The sequence below is a fragment of the Sinocyclocheilus grahami genome, unplaced genomic scaffold, assembly GCF_001515645.1.
Source record: "Sinocyclocheilus grahami isolate Dianchi unplaced genomic scaffold, SAMN03320097.WGS_v1.1 scaffold170.1, whole genome shotgun sequence".
Taxonomy (NCBI): domain Eukaryota; kingdom Metazoa; phylum Chordata; class Actinopteri; order Cypriniformes; family Cyprinidae; genus Sinocyclocheilus; species Sinocyclocheilus grahami.
Window position 1 is genome coordinate 920,054 of NW_015505349.1, and position 19,959 is coordinate 940,012.

Genomic DNA, 19,959 nt, shown 5'->3' on the forward strand with positions numbered 1-19,959 from the left:
GACATTTCATCGAGAAAACAGGTAAGCTAACCACACAGTACATTGAAACTGAAGCTTGCTGTACTTATCATCAATATTGTTTACTGTGACATTTGACAGTAGGCTGCATGTGTATTTTTTATTTATTTTTACATAGGATTGAGGGTCGAGGACACCAAGGTGGAAGTGGCCCTATGTTCACTCGTGCACAAGAGGCTGCCATTGTGAGCATGGTTTTGACCAATAATTGTATCAGGCTGCGAGAAATCCAAGCCAATATCAGCATTTTCAATAACAGCCAACGAGGCTCTCTGTCAACATTAGGTCGAATCCTCAAGAAAAATCTAATATACATGAAGCAACTGTATCGGGTACCATTTGACAGAAATTCAGAGAGCGAGAAACATCTGCGCAATGAGTATGTGGAGGTATGTATTGTTCATCTTACTATGGTGTGGTATTGTGCACTGCTCATAATGTTCTGGCACAAAAAAATACTGTGCAATAGATATTGAATGACATCCTATTGTCTTTTACGGTGTTTCAGAGAGTCTTGCAAATGGATGCTGCAGAAATTCAACATGAATTTATATATGTGGATGAGGCTGGATTTAACCTTGCGAAAACAAGAAGAGGGAGTTTATGCTCAAACAACAACATTAGACACTAACTAACGTTAAAAAAGTGAAATCGCAATGAACCACCCCTTTAATACTCAATTTATTTGTAATGAACACACTAAAGGTATTTTTACATTTGATTATTTGCTTTTCTTACTTGAATGCTTTTGTTTAAAGTCGGCATGAAACGGAAGTTGCGATTGTCTTTTCTTCTCTGCTGTGACGTATATCCGAGTGAAACGGCATCTGAAATGAGAGGGCGGGACTTGATTTCGTCCTTCGGGAATTGATTGTATCGTTGGGGTGTTGCTAACAAAATGGAGGCAGATCTGAATGCCAGTTTGCAGTTAGTTGTGGGGGGATTTCTCACCACTGGATTCACCGCCGACCCCCTAGCATGAAGAAATTTTTTAGAGAGAGAGAGAGACTGCCTGAATGACTGAGCACATCCTCCGTTAAGTCATATTCATAAAAAATTTGTTTGCGATGTCCTGATATCCTTTCAAGGGTAGCGTACTCCCCCATGGCTTGCGTCAGCACTGGTCAATGCATTGATTTCTATAGAGTGAAGCATCAGCTTCAGCTTTTCCCACAATCCTTTATCCCAGCATTTACCCCACACGTCACTAGCTCCGCCCTTGCGCCATAGATCGTGACCGGAAGAGATGATGAGTCGTTTTGAGGGGGAGGGGAGGTTAACGTTTTTGATTAAAGATTACAAGGGCACACGAATTTTTAAAAAATAATGAAGTGCGCAGATAAATTATTTATAATAAGCACTACAGTATTCCATTAAAAAATAAGAATTTTCTATTTTGATTTCATGGTAACTTTAAAGCATTATTAGTTTTTTTCTTATATTTGTTCTACTGTTTGTTTGTTTTTTTGCATCTGTTCTTATTTATAATAACAAAGATAAAAGAAAAAAATTGCTGTATTATGATATTGTAATTATCATTAAGAAAAGAACTGGAGGAAAAGATTCAACGCTGCAGGTGATTTGCTTTGGAACCTTCAGAAAACTGAAGTGACTTTGCCGACTCTATCGCCTTCAAACGCATAGCTCGGTCATTTTCATCTGATTCCAACAAATCATACATCATTCTGAAGGGCAGAAGGGCATTAATGTGAAAATAAAAATATTTCATTTTTGAAGCACAGCACAGGTCACATGATATATTATGTCAATCTTTCAATCTTTCACAACAAGCAAGCACGATTATTTCTGCTTACCTTCTGTTATTGAGATGGATGAACCGCCATGATTGTGGGTTTCATCAAAATCGTGGAGGATAGTTTAACTTTGAAATCGTTTTTAGCATCCAGTCTTCAGTGATGTTTGCTCGACCCTCTTTATTCAAGTCCAAGTATGGTGCGAACTAGTTAATTGAGGACGGTGTTAATTCTCGCAAGATGTAAGAAAGGATAATTGCTTCTAATTGGAAATTTTGTCAATAAAACAGTGAATTAAAGTTATAAAAATGTATGTAATATGAGAGAAAATCTCTGGCATTATACATGTTTTTTTCTGTAACATTTAATTTAAAAGTTTCTTTTTTTTAGTTAAACATGGCTGCATTTTCAAACACTTTCAGCGCGTCTGAAATCGCATACTTTCTTATTAGGTATTACATTTTAATTTACTTCACGACCATTTAAAAAAGTGCATTCTATACAGTATGAATATGAGTTTTTTTTTTATTCCTTTATTAGGATTAGCAACAAGTACACAAAAATATACAACCCTAGTAACAACAAAATCACAAAACAAAATGAAATTTAAAAAAATAAATCAACAACAACAAACATACAGGGCCAGGGGTAATATAAATTACATTATATAAGGTAAAGGTGCCTCAAAAGGCACTTTTTAACAAACAGGCAAAAGGTCACAGAGCATTCAGTCAACTGTACATTATAGGAAAGAACCAATATTATAAGATGCACACAATGTTATCGATTTTAAGGCTTTAACATTGCTGGAGGTAGATATTGTTTCCAAGTAATACTTCAGATCTTTACAAAATATAACGTATATCCGAGTGAAACGGCATCTGAAATGAGAGGGCGGGACTTGATTTCGTCCTTCGGGAATTGATTGTATCGTTGGGGTGTTGCTAACAAAATGGAGGCAGATCTGAATGCCAGTTTGCAGTTAGTTGTGGGGGGATTTCTCACCACTGGATTCACCGCCGACCCCCTAGCATGAAGAAATTTTTTAGAGAGAGAGAGAGACTGCCTGAATGACTGAGCACATCCTCCGTTAAGTCATATTCATAAAAAATTTGTTTGCGATGTCCTGATATCCTTTCAAGGGTAGCGTACTCCCCCATGGCTTGCGTCAGCACTGGTCAATGCATTGATTTCTATAGAGTGAAGCATCAGCTTCAGCTTTTCCCACAATCCTTTATCCCAGCATTTACCCCACACGTCACTAGCTCCGCCCTTGCGCCATAGATCGTGACCGGAAGAGATGATGAGTCGTTTTGAGGGGGAGGGGAGGTTAACGTTTTTGATTAAAGATTACAAGGGCACACGAATTTTTAAAAAATAATGAAGTGCGCAGATAAATTATTTATAATAAGCACTACAGTATTCCATTAAAAAATAAGAATTTTCTATTTTGATTTCATGGTAACTTTAAAGCATTATTAGTTTTTTTCTTATATTTGTTCTACTGTTTGTTTGTTTTTTTGCATCTGTTCTTATTTATAATAACAAAGATAAAAGAAAAAAATTGCTGTATTATGATATTGTAATTATCATTAAGAAAAGAACTGGAGGAAAAGATTCAACGCTGCAGGTGATTTGCTTTGGAACCTTCAGAAAACTGAAGTGACTTTGCCGACTCTATCGCCTTCAAACGCATAGCTCGGTCATTTTCATCTGATTCCAACAAATCATACATCATTCTGAAGGGCATTTACAGGAAAATGTGAAAATAAAAATATTTCATTTTTGAAGCACAGCACAGGTCACATGATATATTATGTCAATCTTTCACTCATAATAAACAAGCAAGCACGATTATTTCTGCTTACCTTCTGTTATTGAGATGGATGAACCGCCATGATTGTGGGTTTCATCAAAATCGTGGAGGATAGTTTAACTTTGAAATCGTTTTTAGCATCCAGTCTTCAGTGATGTTTGCTCGACCCTCTTTATTCAAGTCCAAGTATGGTGCGAACTAGTTAATTGAGGACGGTGTTAATTCTCGCAAGATGTAAGAAAGGATAATTGCTTCTAATTGGAAATTTTGTCAATAAAACAGTGAATTAAAGTTATAAAAATGTATGTAATATGAGAGAAAATCTCTGGCATTATACATGTTTTTTTCTGTAACATTTAATTTAAAAGTTTCTTTTTTTTAGTTAAACATGGCTGCATTTTCAAACACTTTCAGCGCGTCTGAAATCGCATACTTTCTTATTAGGTATTACATTTTAATTTACTTCACGACCGTTTAAAAAAGTGCATTCTATACAGTATGAATATGAGTATGGATGAATTTCGGACATAGGCCTACTACATCCGCCATGTTGTTACAGTCATATGACCTATCTGCGTCAGTTGTGTTGCTTCACTTACATCAAAGTCCCTTAAAAAAAAAAAATAATAATAATTTCCCTTTAAGGTATTCTATAGTCTTTGCTTACATTCATAAATCATTTCCTGTGGCCTCATAGTAAAGTGTCCATCGTATGTGCACTTCAGAATGCTGACAGAAGAGGTAGGTCACCCAGGTACTTTTCACCTACTATTTTTCGAATACAATGAATTCGGACATACTACTCACCTCACATACTGTTTTTCGCATAGCTACTATATAGAAGGGAAGTATGGGATTTCGAACGCAGGGTTTGTCTACATTCTTCTTCTTGACTGACAGTGTGATGTCAGATCAAGAGTCTCTCTCTTCAGGGCGACACACTCACTCAGTTAAAGATGGATGTGCAGTGACCACACAACCCTGCGCTGCTTGGATGAATAGCACTGAATATGTATAATGAACGACAATGCAAGTGCTAATATTTAGCATTCATGCACTGCACAGATGTAAGCCTGATTTCCTTAATGAGATGCTGTCATAAGAATCACATGGGTTTAAACAAACAAGTAAGCTACCATATGCAGTAACACAGACCAGTCTGACAGTCTGGTTCAAATATGATCTCACACAAACCTGTGAAACTAATGGCATATGTTCAACATCCCTGAAGTTATCTGTTGTAATAGGGATGAGTTACCATGTGCCCTACCAATTCTCCTATTACCCATTTCTACTTCTTTTCCACCTGTGCTGGGTCACATTAAGCAGTTCTTTTTCCTGGGCAAAGGGTTCATCATAGGGTGAGCTGTCTGTCCAACAACCTACTCAGATTTATCTACTATTTGGCTAACCTTGCACTGAACTCACCCTCTGAGATTTGAGCTGACTTCTCCAACACACATGCACTCCATGACACAGTTTCATGTCCTGATCCCACTCTCAACAGTGTCCATCATTGCCGTTAGACATGCCAAGACTCATTCTGCAGTTGTGTTTTTGGTGATTATTCCCCCAGCCCACAGCGTACATTGTTTATGTTATATAGTTTATCAGAAAGTAACTTTTCCTTTCAGCCACAAAATAACAGCTGAGTGTAGAATGAAGAATGTGATGTGAATTGGTAATCACATAATTGCAATAGCTGCTTCGTGCCTGTTGTATGTCAGTTTCAGTCCCCAGTGTACTTTAATAACACTCTATTGTCTTCTAATACTGCAGCAGGAATGCACCGCATGGAAAGAATTTGAGGGAGAGATGCCGAAAAAAAAAACCTTCTGCCTGTAGATTTGATTTTATGAGGTTACAGTCTTAGATCTCACATCCAATTTGGCAAATTGAGGTGTAGGGGAAAATTGTCAACAGACACTGTATTACCTACCCATCTGTTTGGAGTGATACAGCTATATCGACAGTGAACATCAGCCGTCCAGCTAGGTGTGATTGACAAAGTTGAATAAAATGACACGTTCTAGATTCGTCTATTAGCCTTCCAGTGGCTGACCCCTCTCCAGTGTGCTTTCCTGTTTAGCAGAATTAATGTTATGACAACCCTGCCTAGTGTACAATGAGCTCACGATTGGAGGAATGCTGACCATGAAATGCCTGTGAGTTTTGGCAGACAGAACAAACACACTGCCAGGGACCAACACTTCCCTGTTTTCAAACCAACATGAACACCCACAAAATAACACCAGGGTTTTTTAAACTCAAATACTATTTATTTGAAGTTGACAGTAATATGAAGATAGACATGCTGGAATAACTTTAAACAAGTCCCATACGGCAAAAAAAATAAAAATAAAAATTGTGGCCAAAATATATTTCAAATATATGTGGTAAACAGTACAGCTTAGGTAAATAATATATTTTTCAAATTCAAAATATATTTAGTTTAAACCAAAATATATTACAAAATATACTTTAAGGAGAAAGAACATACACTTTCGATCTTAAAATAAATTGAGTAAATGCAAAAAGGTTTTTTTTAAATATATGTTTTGGACAGTATTAAAGGCACAATATGTAAGATTTTTTTTATTAAAATATCCAAAAACCACTAGAACTGTTATATGACTTGTGTACTCTATCCCAAATGTTTCGAAGATACTACTACATTAATAAATCATTAGCTCATCCATGAACATGATTTCTGTCCGAGTCCCGTCAGATTGCATCGGCTGTGGGGATGAAGACGACAACTCCCATGATTCCACACTCAGTCACGGCATCATCAAACTACGCCTTTGTCTCTTTGTTTATTTTGAATACGCGCCCTCCAGCGCCGAAAATGATATATTGTGCCTTTAATACATTTAGACTGAAATATAAAAAATGGCCAAAATATAAATGAGAAAATAACTCAAACTTACTGAAATTGTATGTTTATGTAAATATATTTTAACATCTATATTAGCAACTTTAAAAATATAAATATTTGAAAAAAATATATATACATTTGCCGTATGTGGTTGAAGACTTTGACTTTTGTTTTTGTGACAAAACTGTTCTTAAAATCAGTGAAAATCAAAAAAACTCCCATGAAAACCTCAGAGCATTCTAAGAACCATTATTAACTGTAACAGTCTTGGCTCCTTGCTATCACAATATCCAAGGAACACGTTCACCTACATGCCTGTGTGCAGTCCAGTATAGGGCAAACTTGCAGACATAATAGTTCCTGGGAAAACAAGCCATCTTGACACGCTGTTCCCACTGACCCTTTCACAGTTTTTTTTGTCCACAAAGCAACAGATTGATGTTCCTGGACGTAGTGCTTGCTTTGCATGAAAAATTGGTTTTGAGGATTTTTCACAGTCAAGCTGTTTCTGAGTTTAAGTCTGGCCTTTGAATGTGTTCATGCAGGTGTAGCTTCCTGAAAACTTATGGATCTCTTCCAGGGCAGACTGGGGCAAAAGGCTGTGAAGAAATCAAGAAGTTATGTGCAGCCAATTGAAATATGTAACATATAAAATAATGAATAATAATATATTGTTTATATGACAAACGTATATTCTGCTCAGATTCCTTCAGCAGTGATAGTCTCACCTCTTAAGAATGACAAGAAAGTGCATGGTCCATGGCAGGACAACGAAGGCAGTGTTGGTCCTTACAGCATCCACAGTGCGTTCGGCCACCATCTCAGGATTCAGAGGAGGAAACAACTTAGGGAACCTAAAAGATGAATTCGTTGAATGATGGACCACTTTAATTCCAACTAGGTCTTCTTCGTGTGTATCAGCACCAGCAGCTCATTACCTAACTCTCATGCCCTGGAACATCTCTGTGTCTGTATGGAAGGGAAGCACAGTGGTGCAGCCCACACCTGGACAGTCTAGCAGGCCTAGCGTCAGGCTTTCCATGAAGGCATAAGACGAGGCCTTGGACGTGCAGTAGTCGATGGCTCCAGGGATGGAGGAGAGGGAGAGAATGGAGTTAATGCACACCACGTGGCCGTTGCAGAGCTCCAGCATGCGAGGCAGAAATGCTTTCGTGGTCTGTGGGGGAGACAGACACAATTACACATTGTTCTGTTCCCTCAACCATCTTCTGGAAAATCCAACAATAACAATGAAAGCTTCAGAACTTCGGGGTCGAGAATGTGTTAATTGTCTAGTATTCTCTAGGCTACCTTTGGTGAAAGTCAACAAGCATATTTGACCGGCTCAGCAGAAATATAAGCCCACATTCAGTGTTTGATTTCGAGTCAGATGATGGCTCCTCTGCAAAACTCTATAAAAAACTGGCATTCAGAAAACGCCATGTGTTTGAAATCAGAGCAACAATATATTACAGCAATCCTCAGCGTGAGCTACTACTGCAGCTGAAGTCTCAGATGATCAGCTCTTGTTCTCATTGACTATGAATGTGTCCTAAAAAGCATGGCTGTGTAGCCTAGATCTTCCGAGCAGTCCATTTTCTTTGAAACGCTTAACTTTAACTATTCCACTAGTTCTTTTAGGACCATTCGCTTTTGTTTGAGAATCTCTTTTGTATTTTTTATCTCTGACTGTTCTATGTGAGGAATGTGGTGTTACTTTTTCACTCTTGGCAAAAACATGCTTAAATGCTGAGGAACACTTCCAAGAATTACAGCATGCCAAGTGACTTAACATTAAGTAACTGAAAAATGTTCTGCAAAACACAAAGGAGTATCTAGAGTTCATGTTAGGTTCAAAGCATGGTTACTGTAGTAAGGCTGTGCTATAATAAATTGGCAGTCATGCGAGCAGTGAGTAAGTTAAGATATTGATTAGTCTCTTACCCAGAACTGTCCAAGTGTGTTTATGTGCTGGGTTTTCAGGAGTGCGTCATCATCGCTGTCCATCAGACTTTTTCCATGGACAACAGCTGCATTATTGACAAGAATGGTGACATCCCCGACCTGCATGAGACCACATTGCATCCATTTAGAGTAAACTTTACTGTGTGGATAAGTAAAATGTTATTATTATTAGGAAAAGAAAAGATACAATAATAGATACCAAAGTAAAAAAAACAATAATAATAATGATATACAAATATAATATAATTTAAAATATGTTTTTATAATATAAATTGTTAAATAACAATATACAATGTTTAATTTAGGAGACAAAATTGTACCTCAATAGATACCAAAGCAAAGAAAAATATAGTAAAATAATTTGAAAAATAAAATAAAACAAAAAATATTATGTAAAAATAAAACACAAAAATAATAGCAATATAATGTAAATAAATATAATAATATAATAGAAAATAATATAAATAATCCATTTGTTTAATTTAGAAAACAACATGAACAGGAGTCCCTCACAAGAAAGCACTATATATGTGGCCCTGGACCACAAAACCAGTCATAAGGGTCCATTTTTTTTAATAGAGATTTATACAAAATCTGAAAGCTGAATAAATACCCTTTCCATTGATGTATGGTTTGTTAGGACAGGACAATATTTGGCCGAGATACCGCTATTTGAATATCTGGAATCTGAGGGTGCAATACTGAGTTGTCCAAATGATGTTTTTAGCAATGCATATTACCAATCAAAAATTAAGTTTTGATATATTTACGGTAGGAAATTGACAAAATATCTTCATGGGACATGATCTTTACTTAATATCCTAATGATTTTTGGCAATCCAAATCCTAATCGATCATTTTGACCCATACAATGTTTTTTTTTTTTGGCTATTGCTAAAAATATACACAAGCGACTTAAGACTGGTTTTGTGGTCCAGGGTCACATATGGGAGTCTTCGGCATTAAAAGACTTGAAAATCCCTAGCCACAATGGGGGTGCTAGAGAGCACCCAATCTGAAACCCAAAATGAGAAATGAGACACCCTACAGTCTTGTGGATGGATATACCCAAGCAAAAGCCACAAGACTAGCTGTTTGAGACAGGGTCACTCTCTGTGAAGTCCTTTTGACTACAATATATTTTAAGGTCTCTTGAGACAAAGCATGCAGAGTGTAATTATACCTTTTCCCTGAGCCCTTTGGCTTGCTGGTACACCTCCTCTCTGTTGCCCACGTCGCACACAAAGTAATGGCACTCTGTTCCGGTCATAGAGATCTCCTCACATGTCTCCTTTAAACATTTCTCTGTGCGGCCCCACAAAATCACCTGTGGGAGGAAAGTCATGATGGGTGTAAAGTAAATGCAGAACATCATGTACACTTTTCAAGACAACAGGAGGAATGTTTACATTGTGAGCTGAGGGACAACACTCTCCAACTCTGTGATGTATTATACATGATTGCTACACATTGATGTATAGGTGGAGTTCTGTAAGGAGTTACTGAATTAAGTATCTCCTTATCATTGTACACAAGGTTTAGTGAGAGCAAGTGAGAGTGATAGAGGACAGGGTCAGGCTGTGTAGGTCGGTTAACTCTCTGACTATTAGATCCATCACTCAGCAAGGTCAGCGAGAGGTAATGGACACAAGAATGAGTCCACCCCCTCCCCATCCTGTCAATCTCAATCCACCTCATAAACAAACATACACACATAAAACAGTCACATGTTCTGACCTTCTGAGGAACCCTTCCGTATCTATTCAAGGCTTCTCAAGGGAGAGCATTAGCGTGGGGGAATCTCACAAAACCTGTCAAGAACATGTCCGGGTCACCCCAATGTTTTTTTGTTTTTTGTTTTTTTTGCATTGTGACAGTACATTCACCACTTATTCTCACTGTAAAATAAAATATTTCTGCACATTTTAATTGTATTACAGTATTAAAAAAAAAAAAAAAAGCTCCTGGTAACCCTACATAGGACAAGCGGTTTGGAAAATAAAATAAAATGACATACTGCCTGACTCATGTCCCACCAATGTCACAAACAGCACATGGTAAGTGTCCCATTATCAGTAAAAGATCAAGCTACAGAGAGACACCGGGAGACATGGGCAGGGGCAGCCTAACACCCCCTCATTAGTGCTGGCCCAGAGGGGTCAGGCATGGGCCAAAGCCCAGCTGGGAGTATGGGAGTGCCAGCCTCTATTCACCTTTACCTTCCCACCTTTATACCTCATGCTTTATCATTTACATACACTTTGTAGTTTATGTAATCAATATTTGATCAATATTTAAGTGGCCTAACTTGTGTCTACTTGACTTGACTTTCATTCACAGCCTTGGCTCCATTGGCTTTCTGTTTGATTCTGTTCTTCTGGGATTCAGCCGTAAGCAGCCCACACAATAACACAAATGACATCACATCAGCCCTGCTCTGCAAAAGCTGGCTGACCTGCCCATGAACTTGGTTGTGGTAATCAATCTGCAAGGTGCTTCTCTGCCTACTACACCCCCTTTGCAATTGATCCATTCACACACCTACACATGTTGAGCACACATTCACACACATGAATGCAGCACATGCACATTCACTCCCTCACACGCACGCATGCTATTAAAGTAGTGCAGCTATTCCTGACACTTGATGCTTGTGCTTTAGTGTTACAGAGGGTTTACTCTATTCTTGGGAGGAGCAATAAAAAAAAAGTTTAAATCCGTTTTGTATTCATTAACAATAAACATAATAAATAAGATGATTTGTGACGATTCATCCTGGATGTTTTTTTCCTCTGGCTAGGGAAGTATGAACTGCCCTGGAAGGTTAAAGAGTCACACATGATTTGAGTTCAACAAAACAGCCTTGCCTGTCAGCAGCCCATTGTTGGGCATTTGTAAAGACATAAAGGCTTAGGAAACACCTGTGTTTGTGTGCAGGAGGAATATGAAACAGAACACAGATGAGGGCAGCAACAGGTCACTATACCTTCTGTTGACTGCGCTGACTGGAAAACCACACTGTGCCCCATCAAGACAAACTCGACCATTTCAAAGTGTATATAGATAGCCAAAAAAGGTGTGTTTACTGCAGTGTGAATAAATCAGGTAAACACAACCCTTACTAGTTCTGCTTGGTTGTCAGTAATGCTGAAATAATAAACAAACCGATCAATTATATAGCAGAAATATTTGAAATCTCTTTCTTACTTTATAACTTATGTGTGAGTATTGTAGGAGTGCTGTCCATTTTTTTATATCTTATTTAATCCATGTCAGCAACTGAGCAGTTTTGATAGTGATATTACTACCACCAGGGCGTATTTTCACCTGTCGCCAAATACCTGTAGACGCTAACGAACAGATGAGGTAACCATAACAACGGTACGCCGCTACGGGGATACATTGATCAAATATGACAAGTAGCCTTATACGTTTAATTTTATTAAATGTCTAAATATCACAAATATACCTTCAGTGTTCTGTTTAAAAAAAAAAGTCTTGTAGAAAACTACGTTTAGCTAATCGTGTTAGTGGCGCCAAATTACAATTTGCTTTGCGCGAGACTGCTTGCGCAAATTGCTTTGAAGTAGGCAGTACTTGATCAAGACTGAAATAGACAGCACTTTTTTAATTACAAAGAGCATGTGAGGAGATAACATCTTCAAGAGTAGCATTACACCGAATAAAAACTCTAAAGCAGCCTTACCTTTCTTGCTCCTTGCTCGGCAAACTCCTTAGCCAGGTGACGGCCGATTCCTCTTCCACCTCCAGTGATGAGGACCACATCAGTGCCCAGATCTCTGCGCTTCTGGCGCGTAAAGAAGCGCACGATCGCCCTCAGTAAGCATAAGAAGATCTGGGGAGTGCTGTCCATTTTTTTATATCTTATTTAATCCATGTCAGCAACTGAGCAGTTTTGATAGTGATATTACTACCACCAGGGCGTATTTTCACCTGTCGCCAAATACCTGTAGACGCTAACGAACAGATGAGGTAACCATAACAACGGTACGCCGCTACGGGGATACATTGATAAAATATGACAAGTAGCCTTATACGTTTAATTTTATTAAATGTCTAAATATCACAAATATACCTTCAGTGTTCTGTTTAAAAAAAAAGTCTTGTAGAAAACTACGTTTAGCTAATCGTGTTAGTGGCGCCAAATTACAATTCGCTTTGCGCGAGACTGCTTGCGCAAATTGCTTTGAAGTAGGCAGTACTTGATCAAGACTGAAATAGACAGCACTTTTTTAATTACAAAGAGCATGTGAGGAGATAACATCTTCAAGAGTAGCATTACACCGAATAAAAACTCTAAAGCAGCCTTACCTTTCTTGCTCCTTGCTCGGCAAACTCCTTAGCCAGGTGACGGCCGATTCCTCTTCCACCTCCAGTGATGAGGACCACATCAGTGCCCAGATCTCTGCGCTTCTGGCGCGTAAAGAAGCGCACGATCGCCCTCAGTAAGCATAAGAAGATCTGGAGAGGAAAAAGCAACGCGCATCCCAGCACCTTCATCTCCATCATGACCTTCAAATAGTCCAATCTTTCTATCGAGTTTGTGGAATAAAACAAGCTCGTAAGAAGGGAGTGTGCTTGTAACTTGTCAGCTGTCAAAAGGCACGCTGAAGTTCTCTGGGTAACTGGAAATGCGTCCTGCTCTCCTGGTCTGTAAGAAGAAAGTCCCTTAAAGTACCAGCAAGTCTAACAAAGCAGGTCCATCAGCGTGCCAAATGTCTTACCTACCTACGAGTGAAGAACTGTCACATGTGAGTCTCTCTCTCTCTCTCTCTCTCTCTCTCTCTCTCTCTCTCTCTCGTGACGCAAGAACAGCGAGGATCCGTGCACTTATATCAAGAGCTCTTGCAAGTGTTGAGAGAGATAATTAGTGAAACATTTATTCATATTTTGATTAGTTATAGGCTACTCTCATTATACGTGAAGTCATGCTGGTGGTCGCTGTTAAACACTTAAAGGGGCTCATCACTGCTGGGAGACTCACATTAATAATGTGCATCTATTTTGTCATCCAACTCTTTCATTTAGGCTATCTCTGAAATTTAATGCTGCTCTTCGACTTAATGTGAAAAACTTCTGTGGACTTAATAAAAATCACTTATACACTCTCAGAAAAAAAAGGTACAAAAAAAGGTACAAATATGGACTCTTTAGGTACAAAGGTGTGCCTTTTGAAAAGGTACTGCCCCAGTGACAGCTTTTGTACCTTTTTTTCTGAGAGTATAGCGATTCAAAAAAGTTAATTAAGCAATATTTCACTAGCAAGAATCCAAATGTGGCCTTCAAGTGGAAATATCGAGTTCCACAGCTAACAGGGAACGTTCTCAGTTCTGGCAAGCTTCTCTCTGTGTTATGAACAAACGTCCAGTGACAAAATATTATTTATACATCGTTCATGGTGTTTGTCTTTTCCATAGAATGTTTGTTCATGGATGTTCATCTAACGTTTTTTGTAAATGTCAGGCTACCACATTCAAAAGTAGGGGAGGGGTGAAAGTACCATTTAAAAAAAAAAGAAGGAAAAAAAAAGGTAATTTTAAAAGATAATGTTTTAGACAGATATATTTTGCTGTGGTCAGTAACTCATAAGTGTGATCTATCAATACCAGGTGGTATTTTGTACAAATGTAGAACGACTTCAGTATAATTTCACTTTGAACATAAGTTGCACGTTGTTACTTTTGACCCCATCAGTTGGGACTAAAGTAACACAAACATTCAAGCTAGATTTTTTGTGTTACTCTTGTTTTTATTAAATATGCCTGACTATGACCTTGTTAATATGTAACTGCAAACATATTTTGTCTTTGCAAAAAATATGTTTCAAAAGTAACCCGGCAGTACAAACTTGAATTGTTTAGAATATATTTTTTTTTATTGGCTGTCAATCCATTTTATAAAACATTTTTTTCAAAAGTATGAACAATATGAAAATTACATTAAATTAGCATAATATAAATTCTCGACGTAATCCAGTAGTTTTTATGCATAAATTCAAAATGTGCATAAAACATCAGGATGGATACAGTGCAAATTCATAGGTGGAGGTGGAAAAGTTAAGGTATGGCTAAAACCTAAAAGTGACTAAGGTAAATGGAAACAGATTGAGTTAATAAATGGTGACATACAGAAATCAGCTGATTTAAATGTGACTCAAACTTCCGCTCCAGGAGAGAGGAAAAATGGCTGAATCAGACGTCTGTCTGTCTTTCCGACTCTCACTCTTGGCCTATTCTGTTGGTGTAATATGACATAAATGTTTTAATAAATGCTGTAAAAGTAACCCGGCAGTACAAACTTGAATTGTTTAGAATATATTTTTTTTTTATTGGCTGTCAATCCATTTTATAAAACATTTTTTTCAAAAGTATGAACAGTATGAAAATTACATTAAATTAGCATAATATAAATTCTCGACGTAATCCAGTAGTTTTTATGCATAAATTCAAAATGTGCATAAAACATCAGGATGGATACAGTGCAAATTCATAGGTGGAGGTGGAAAAGTTAAGGTATGGCTAAAACCTAAAAGTGACTAAGGTAAATGGAAACAGATTGAGTTAATAAATGGTGACATACAGAAATCAGCTGATTTAAATGTGACTCAAACTTCCGCTCCAGGAGAGAGGAAAAATGGCTGAATCAGACGTCTGTCTGTCTTTCCGACTCTCACTCTTGGCCTATTCTGTTGGTGTAATATGACATAAATGTTTTAATAAATGCTGCAAGACACAGAAAGTCGTCACATTAGCAGCGGGACAAGAAAAACACTTGTCACTGTAGCGGGACTGTTATTTTCGTCCCGACAGGAACTCCTGACCTTTAAACCCGATTTACTTTTATACTGAAGAACTCTGACAAGGCAAACTTCAGGATTTGTTACAGTACTAAATGACCTGTAGATTGACCATTACTGTGACACATGAAACGAGAAACACAATTTGTAATTCGAAAAAAGTACTGCTTCAGTAATTGACTTACCGTACTCGAAAAAAGCTTTCCGGTGTTCTAACCGCGGGAAACGATGACCAAATCAGTGTTGCCAACTTAGCAATTTTGTTGCTAAATTTAGCAACTTTTCAGACTACCCTAGCAACTTTTTCTTCCAAAAGCACCTAGCAACAAATTTAGCTATTTTTAAATTTTATTTGGCTAGTTTTAGCAACTTTTGATAAGTGGCTCAAACTAAAAAAAGGCACACATTTTCCATCTATATTTCACAAAAAGAGGAAACCAGCATGCCTAGCAGAACACACATCACGTGAATTAAGGTACCGCTATTTGCAATTGTTCAATTTGATAATAATAATAATAATTGAATAATTGTTCATTTATGATACACCTCGTTAGTAGCTTGTACCTGTGATTGTTGACCAGCTAGTACACTGTGAGGAAAATATCTAGAAAAATGGAAAAGGTACTAGTAATTTTCCAGGACATTATCTGTTATCCATCATCCGTTGTAACCCGAAACACAAAATACAATGCCTAATTTAAAATGCAGGTAAAAACCTGTGAATTCTTTTCTTAGAGTGTAGCATACTGACTCTACTAATACACTGCTTAAAACTATAATTGTTCAGAATGTGTAGTTTTACTAGTTTACTAGCTAATAAAAAAACTTGTAATTGTTCAAAAATGTGTTCAATAATTCAATGTTGTATATAAAAAAAGTTATTTGTATTTTAACATTATATTATGATATAAATATATTTTTTTAATGTAGTGACACAATTTTGCGACGTAATGACGTCATCACGCAATGACATCACAACATCATTTAGCAACTTTTATATATTTTTTTGATGTAGTGACACAATTTTGCGTCGTGATTACGTAATGACGTCATCACGCAATGACATCACAACATCATTTAGCAACTTTTAGCAACAAATCGAACTTTTTTTTCTTTTTTTTTATTAAACACCTATTCACAAATACAAGTGTAACAAATCGAACTTCCTTTAACAACTTCCCCTGAAAATTAGTTGGCAACGCTGGACCAAATCACGTGATACTTGCCAGCTCCATCAAGGGGTGCGTTCTGAACGTGCTGTCGTATCTCCAAACGCAAACATGTAGTCAGAGCTCTGAGAAAATCGCTTTGTTACTTTCGTCCCGCGTTACTTTCGCCCCTAACGAAAGATTCCCCTCTAACGTTCCCATAATGTTTGCAAGATTATAAAATGGAACGTTCCTTTAACGTTTAAACGTTTTAAAAACTGCATGTTTTGAACATTCAGAATGAATGTTTTTATAACTAAAATTGGAACATTAGCAAAACGTTCTTAGAACATATTTTTGTTAGCTAGGTCATTAACCAAACCCAACTGATTTATCATGAATATATTATAACTAAACCATAACAGAAGTACTTGTTTTCGTGTCCTTAAATGTTATTGGCCAAAAGGTGTTTACGGCGTTCCAACCCCTCGGTGAATGAGGAAAACGTCATGCATTCATTCATTCGTTTTCTGTTTTTATTTTTATTATTATATTTTACAATTATGTTATATTATTTGATCTATATCCATTTTATGCATGCTAACATAATCATTATTTCAAAAAGGTGATTGATTAACTATACATGTGTATGTTCATTCATACATAATGTCTTGTAATTGAAATACAGCATAGAAAATTATTAAACTAATTTTGCATCACTCATTACCATTGTCAACCGACTTGTTTCCCGCCATATTTCGCATCGCATCATCATTTACATTTTATACAAATTTTTGTACGAAAGAACAAAATAATTTAAATACATTTCAAAACTTGCCTTTAATTTTTCTTGTAGCAACACACCTTGTTCACTGCAGAGATAATGACATTGCGCTATAATGCATTACATAACTGTTCTTAGTACACACCAGCCAAAAGGGTCTATGGACATTTTATGCATAAAAAAGGTATTCGGTAAGGTAATCTATACTGTCATCTAGAGGTCATATGCAGTAGGTGAATCTGATCCTCAACTTTCAATTGCTTCTGCCATGATTTTGCGCTCAACAGATCAGATATAAGGAACAACATTAATAAAATGACATTACAATAAGCTGTTTAGAATGATGAAAGCTGTAATGTATGTCCAGGATTATCTATGCGGGCCGTCCCATTCCACTTCACTCTAATCCTTTTCTGCAACACAGCTGTGCACAAATACAATGTAGAAAATGAATTCAAAGCACGAATATGTCATTGTATTGTGACAAAACAGGTGTGGAACAAACTGAGGTGAACCGTAGTCACATGGTTGGGGTGGTCAGGGTGGGTTGAGATTATCATTCTCATTCTGAGCACATATTTCTCTGCTGAAATCTCAGTCCTGGATTATAGCGTAGCTGCTGGACAGCCAGAGAGATGGCAGAGGAGCTGACAGAGTATCAGAGAGGGTACTAATGGAAAGCGCATCCCATTGTGCTCATGTTAACTCCACAGTCAATGACAACAGCAGCAGCATCAGCGAGGGTCCAAGCAAGTCTCCAGCAGAATCGCCAACTGAAAATGAATTAACCGTCATCGTGAGAGTTTATCTAGAATACCTTTGGATATTTCATGTGTAGGATGTTGTTGTGCCTTACAGTTCAGATTTATAGTCTCCTTCTTGATCCTGGGATTTTCTGTTAAAAAACAAAAAAGCTTTAGTTAAACTGTACAAGTTATCAATAAAAACACATAAAACATAGAAATAAAAAAGCATAGAATTATGTAACCTTAAAGGTGCACTCAGTATTTTGGTTATGTTGAACTTGCTGATATTCTGGTCATCATGGACCTATACAGACATCTAGTGGTGCGGATGCACCATCACGCAAAAGTGAGTTAGTAGTTGTTAATGCCATCGTAGACATGCCCTATTTGCATTCAGCCATGATTAATAGTGCTGCAGGGATTTTTGTAGGCCAAAACCAAAAAACAAGTTTGTATTTTAGCACTTCAGGGTTCCATTGTCCTGAAGTCAATGGGTTTTTTGAATGGGGTTTGGTTAAATGCATAAAATAAGATCTGTGTTTAACACAAGCTCAAGATATTTTCATGTTTTGTTCTACAACATAAAATACATTAGTAATACCCCCTTTTAAAGCTTTTACATTTATTGAAAAAGGCGGTTGCTAATAAGTGGCTAAATAGGACTATAGAGGTTGCCATTAAACATCATCACGTCATTGCTGGTCATGTGATCTCAACATGGCAGCCGGTTATGCATGCTGGTATCACAAACTGACCATACACTGTTTGTGCGCTGTTTTTTGTTGTTGTTTTTTTTGCCTACTGATCAAACACGTTGATGTCTTTTGAAAATAAATACCTAACAGCAATTACATCTCACTAAACAGTATGGGGCATTTAATTACTGGGTGCAAACAAAATACTGTAAGAAATAAGAATGTTTGGGAATGGTCTGAACATTTTAATGCATGCGAGTGCTGGATAAAGACAAAACACACTGAGTGTCAGATGTGGATCCAGCATTGTGAAGCAGACACATCTTAGGTAAAAAGCGAACAGTATGAGGCATCTGAGAGTTGGCTACAGACCACATGAATTGTGTGTGATGCATCTGGTATACGGACCAAATACTATGAGGCGGGTGTGAGTGTTGGTAGATCCCAAGGGGTTTTGGACCGTGCAGCGATACATGGAGCCGTTGAGCTCAGCTGGGACTCTCTCCAGAACCAGCACTTTCCCAAATCTCTCTTCACTTCCATCCAGCAGAGGTCCTCCCACACGTGTCCATGTGAACAGAGGCTCTGGAAACACTTTATTCTGTAGCACATAGAGAAAAACTAAATATTCATTCAAAACTTCAGATATTTAAAACATTGATCATGGTTATACCCAACATGACATGCAGAGTATATAGTTTATATTTGTCTGCATTCAAGTGTGAAAAATTACAAACAAAGCTAAAATATTTATGAGGAGTTGCTTGGGAGACTCTTTTTAATCATACATTTGCTAAACACCACTGGCAGTATTCATTTGCTCATATATATTATACTTGAAGAGAATATTAAACAGTTTTCAAAAGAAGCTCTCAAAGACATCTAAGGTCTACTATAAATCATCAAAAGCAACTTAATTATTTAGTTCAACATTTCCAAAAGACATTGGTAGGCATTATAATGTAAAACATTAGCTGTTGCTGTTGCCGTGCATTCAAATTAGAGTAGTCATATCTTGCCGAGACAAAAACATGAATCCCTGCTACTGTTAAGTTGCACTGTTTACAAATAATTAGTTTACACCACTTTATATACTAGAAACATTTCTTCTTTTATGATTGTACCGCTTTGGGCCCCATTAGGAATCCTTCCACTTTGATGTGAACCGTGTCTCCCACTTTCGCTCTGCTTGGTGCCACAGAGAGTTTCGGGCCTTTTGGAGCAGCTTGAAAAACAGTGAGAAATAAAACTGTTGTCAATATGTCAGAGGAGGCAGAGAGTCAAGGTGTTCCATTACATACAGTATATATATATATATATATATATATATATATATAT

At 37.3% G+C, this 19,959-nt stretch overlaps 2 protein-coding genes across 3 annotated transcripts in view; both read right to left on the minus strand.

Annotated features, from left to right (window-relative positions):
* Nucleotides 1-6,610: 6,610 nt before the first annotated feature.
* Nucleotides 6,611-13,189, minus strand: LOC107593436 (short-chain dehydrogenase/reductase 3-like). 2 transcript variants are annotated; one of them, XM_016283158.1, is made up of 7 exons: nt 12,914-13,189; nt 12,138-12,287; nt 9,615-9,758; nt 8,411-8,530; nt 7,405-7,643; nt 7,195-7,320; nt 6,611-7,065 (listed from the first exon to the last, which is right to left on the minus strand). In XM_016283158.1, the coding sequence occupies exons 1-7, from the start codon at nt 12,959-12,961 to the stop codon at nt 6,981-6,983; spliced, it is 912 nt and encodes a 303-aa protein (XP_016138644.1). In that variant the 5' UTR covers nt 12,962-13,189; the 3' UTR covers nt 6,611-6,980. The 2 variants fall into 2 exon arrangements, with proteins under 2 accessions (XP_016138644.1, XP_016138645.1); XM_016283159.1 differs by lacking the exon at nt 12,138-12,287 and having other exon boundaries at nt 12,764-13,189.
* Nucleotides 13,190-17,217: 4,028 nt separating this feature from the next.
* Nucleotides 17,218-19,959, minus strand: part of LOC107593375 (immunoglobulin superfamily member 21-like) — a 10,444-nt gene continuing 7,702 nt past the window's right edge. Inside the window, exons 7-10 of the mRNA XM_016283075.1 lie at nt 19,746-19,846; nt 19,030-19,222; nt 18,037-18,075; nt 17,218-17,953 (exon numbers count right to left, since the gene is read on the minus strand). Coding sequence (XP_016138561.1) covers nt 17,877-17,953; nt 18,037-18,075; nt 19,030-19,222; nt 19,746-19,846 — 410 coding nt within the window. The 3' untranslated portion in view covers nt 17,218-17,876. The remainder of the gene's footprint in view (nt 17,954-18,036; nt 18,076-19,029; nt 19,223-19,745; nt 19,847-19,959) is intronic.

Coding starts and splice junctions, on each gene's coding strand:
- LOC107593436 (XM_016283158.1), bottom strand. CDS start 12,961: ATGATGGAGATGAAGGTGCTGGGATGCGCGTTGCTTTTTCCTCTCCAG. Junction 7,644..8,410: donor ACACACTTGGACAGTTCTGG/GTAAGAGACTAA, acceptor TCTCCCCCACAG/ACCACGAAAGCATTTCTGCC. Junction 7,066..7,194: donor TTTCTTGTCATTCTTAAGAG/GTGAGACTATCA, acceptor ATTTCTTCACAG/CCTTTTGCCCCAGTCTGCCC.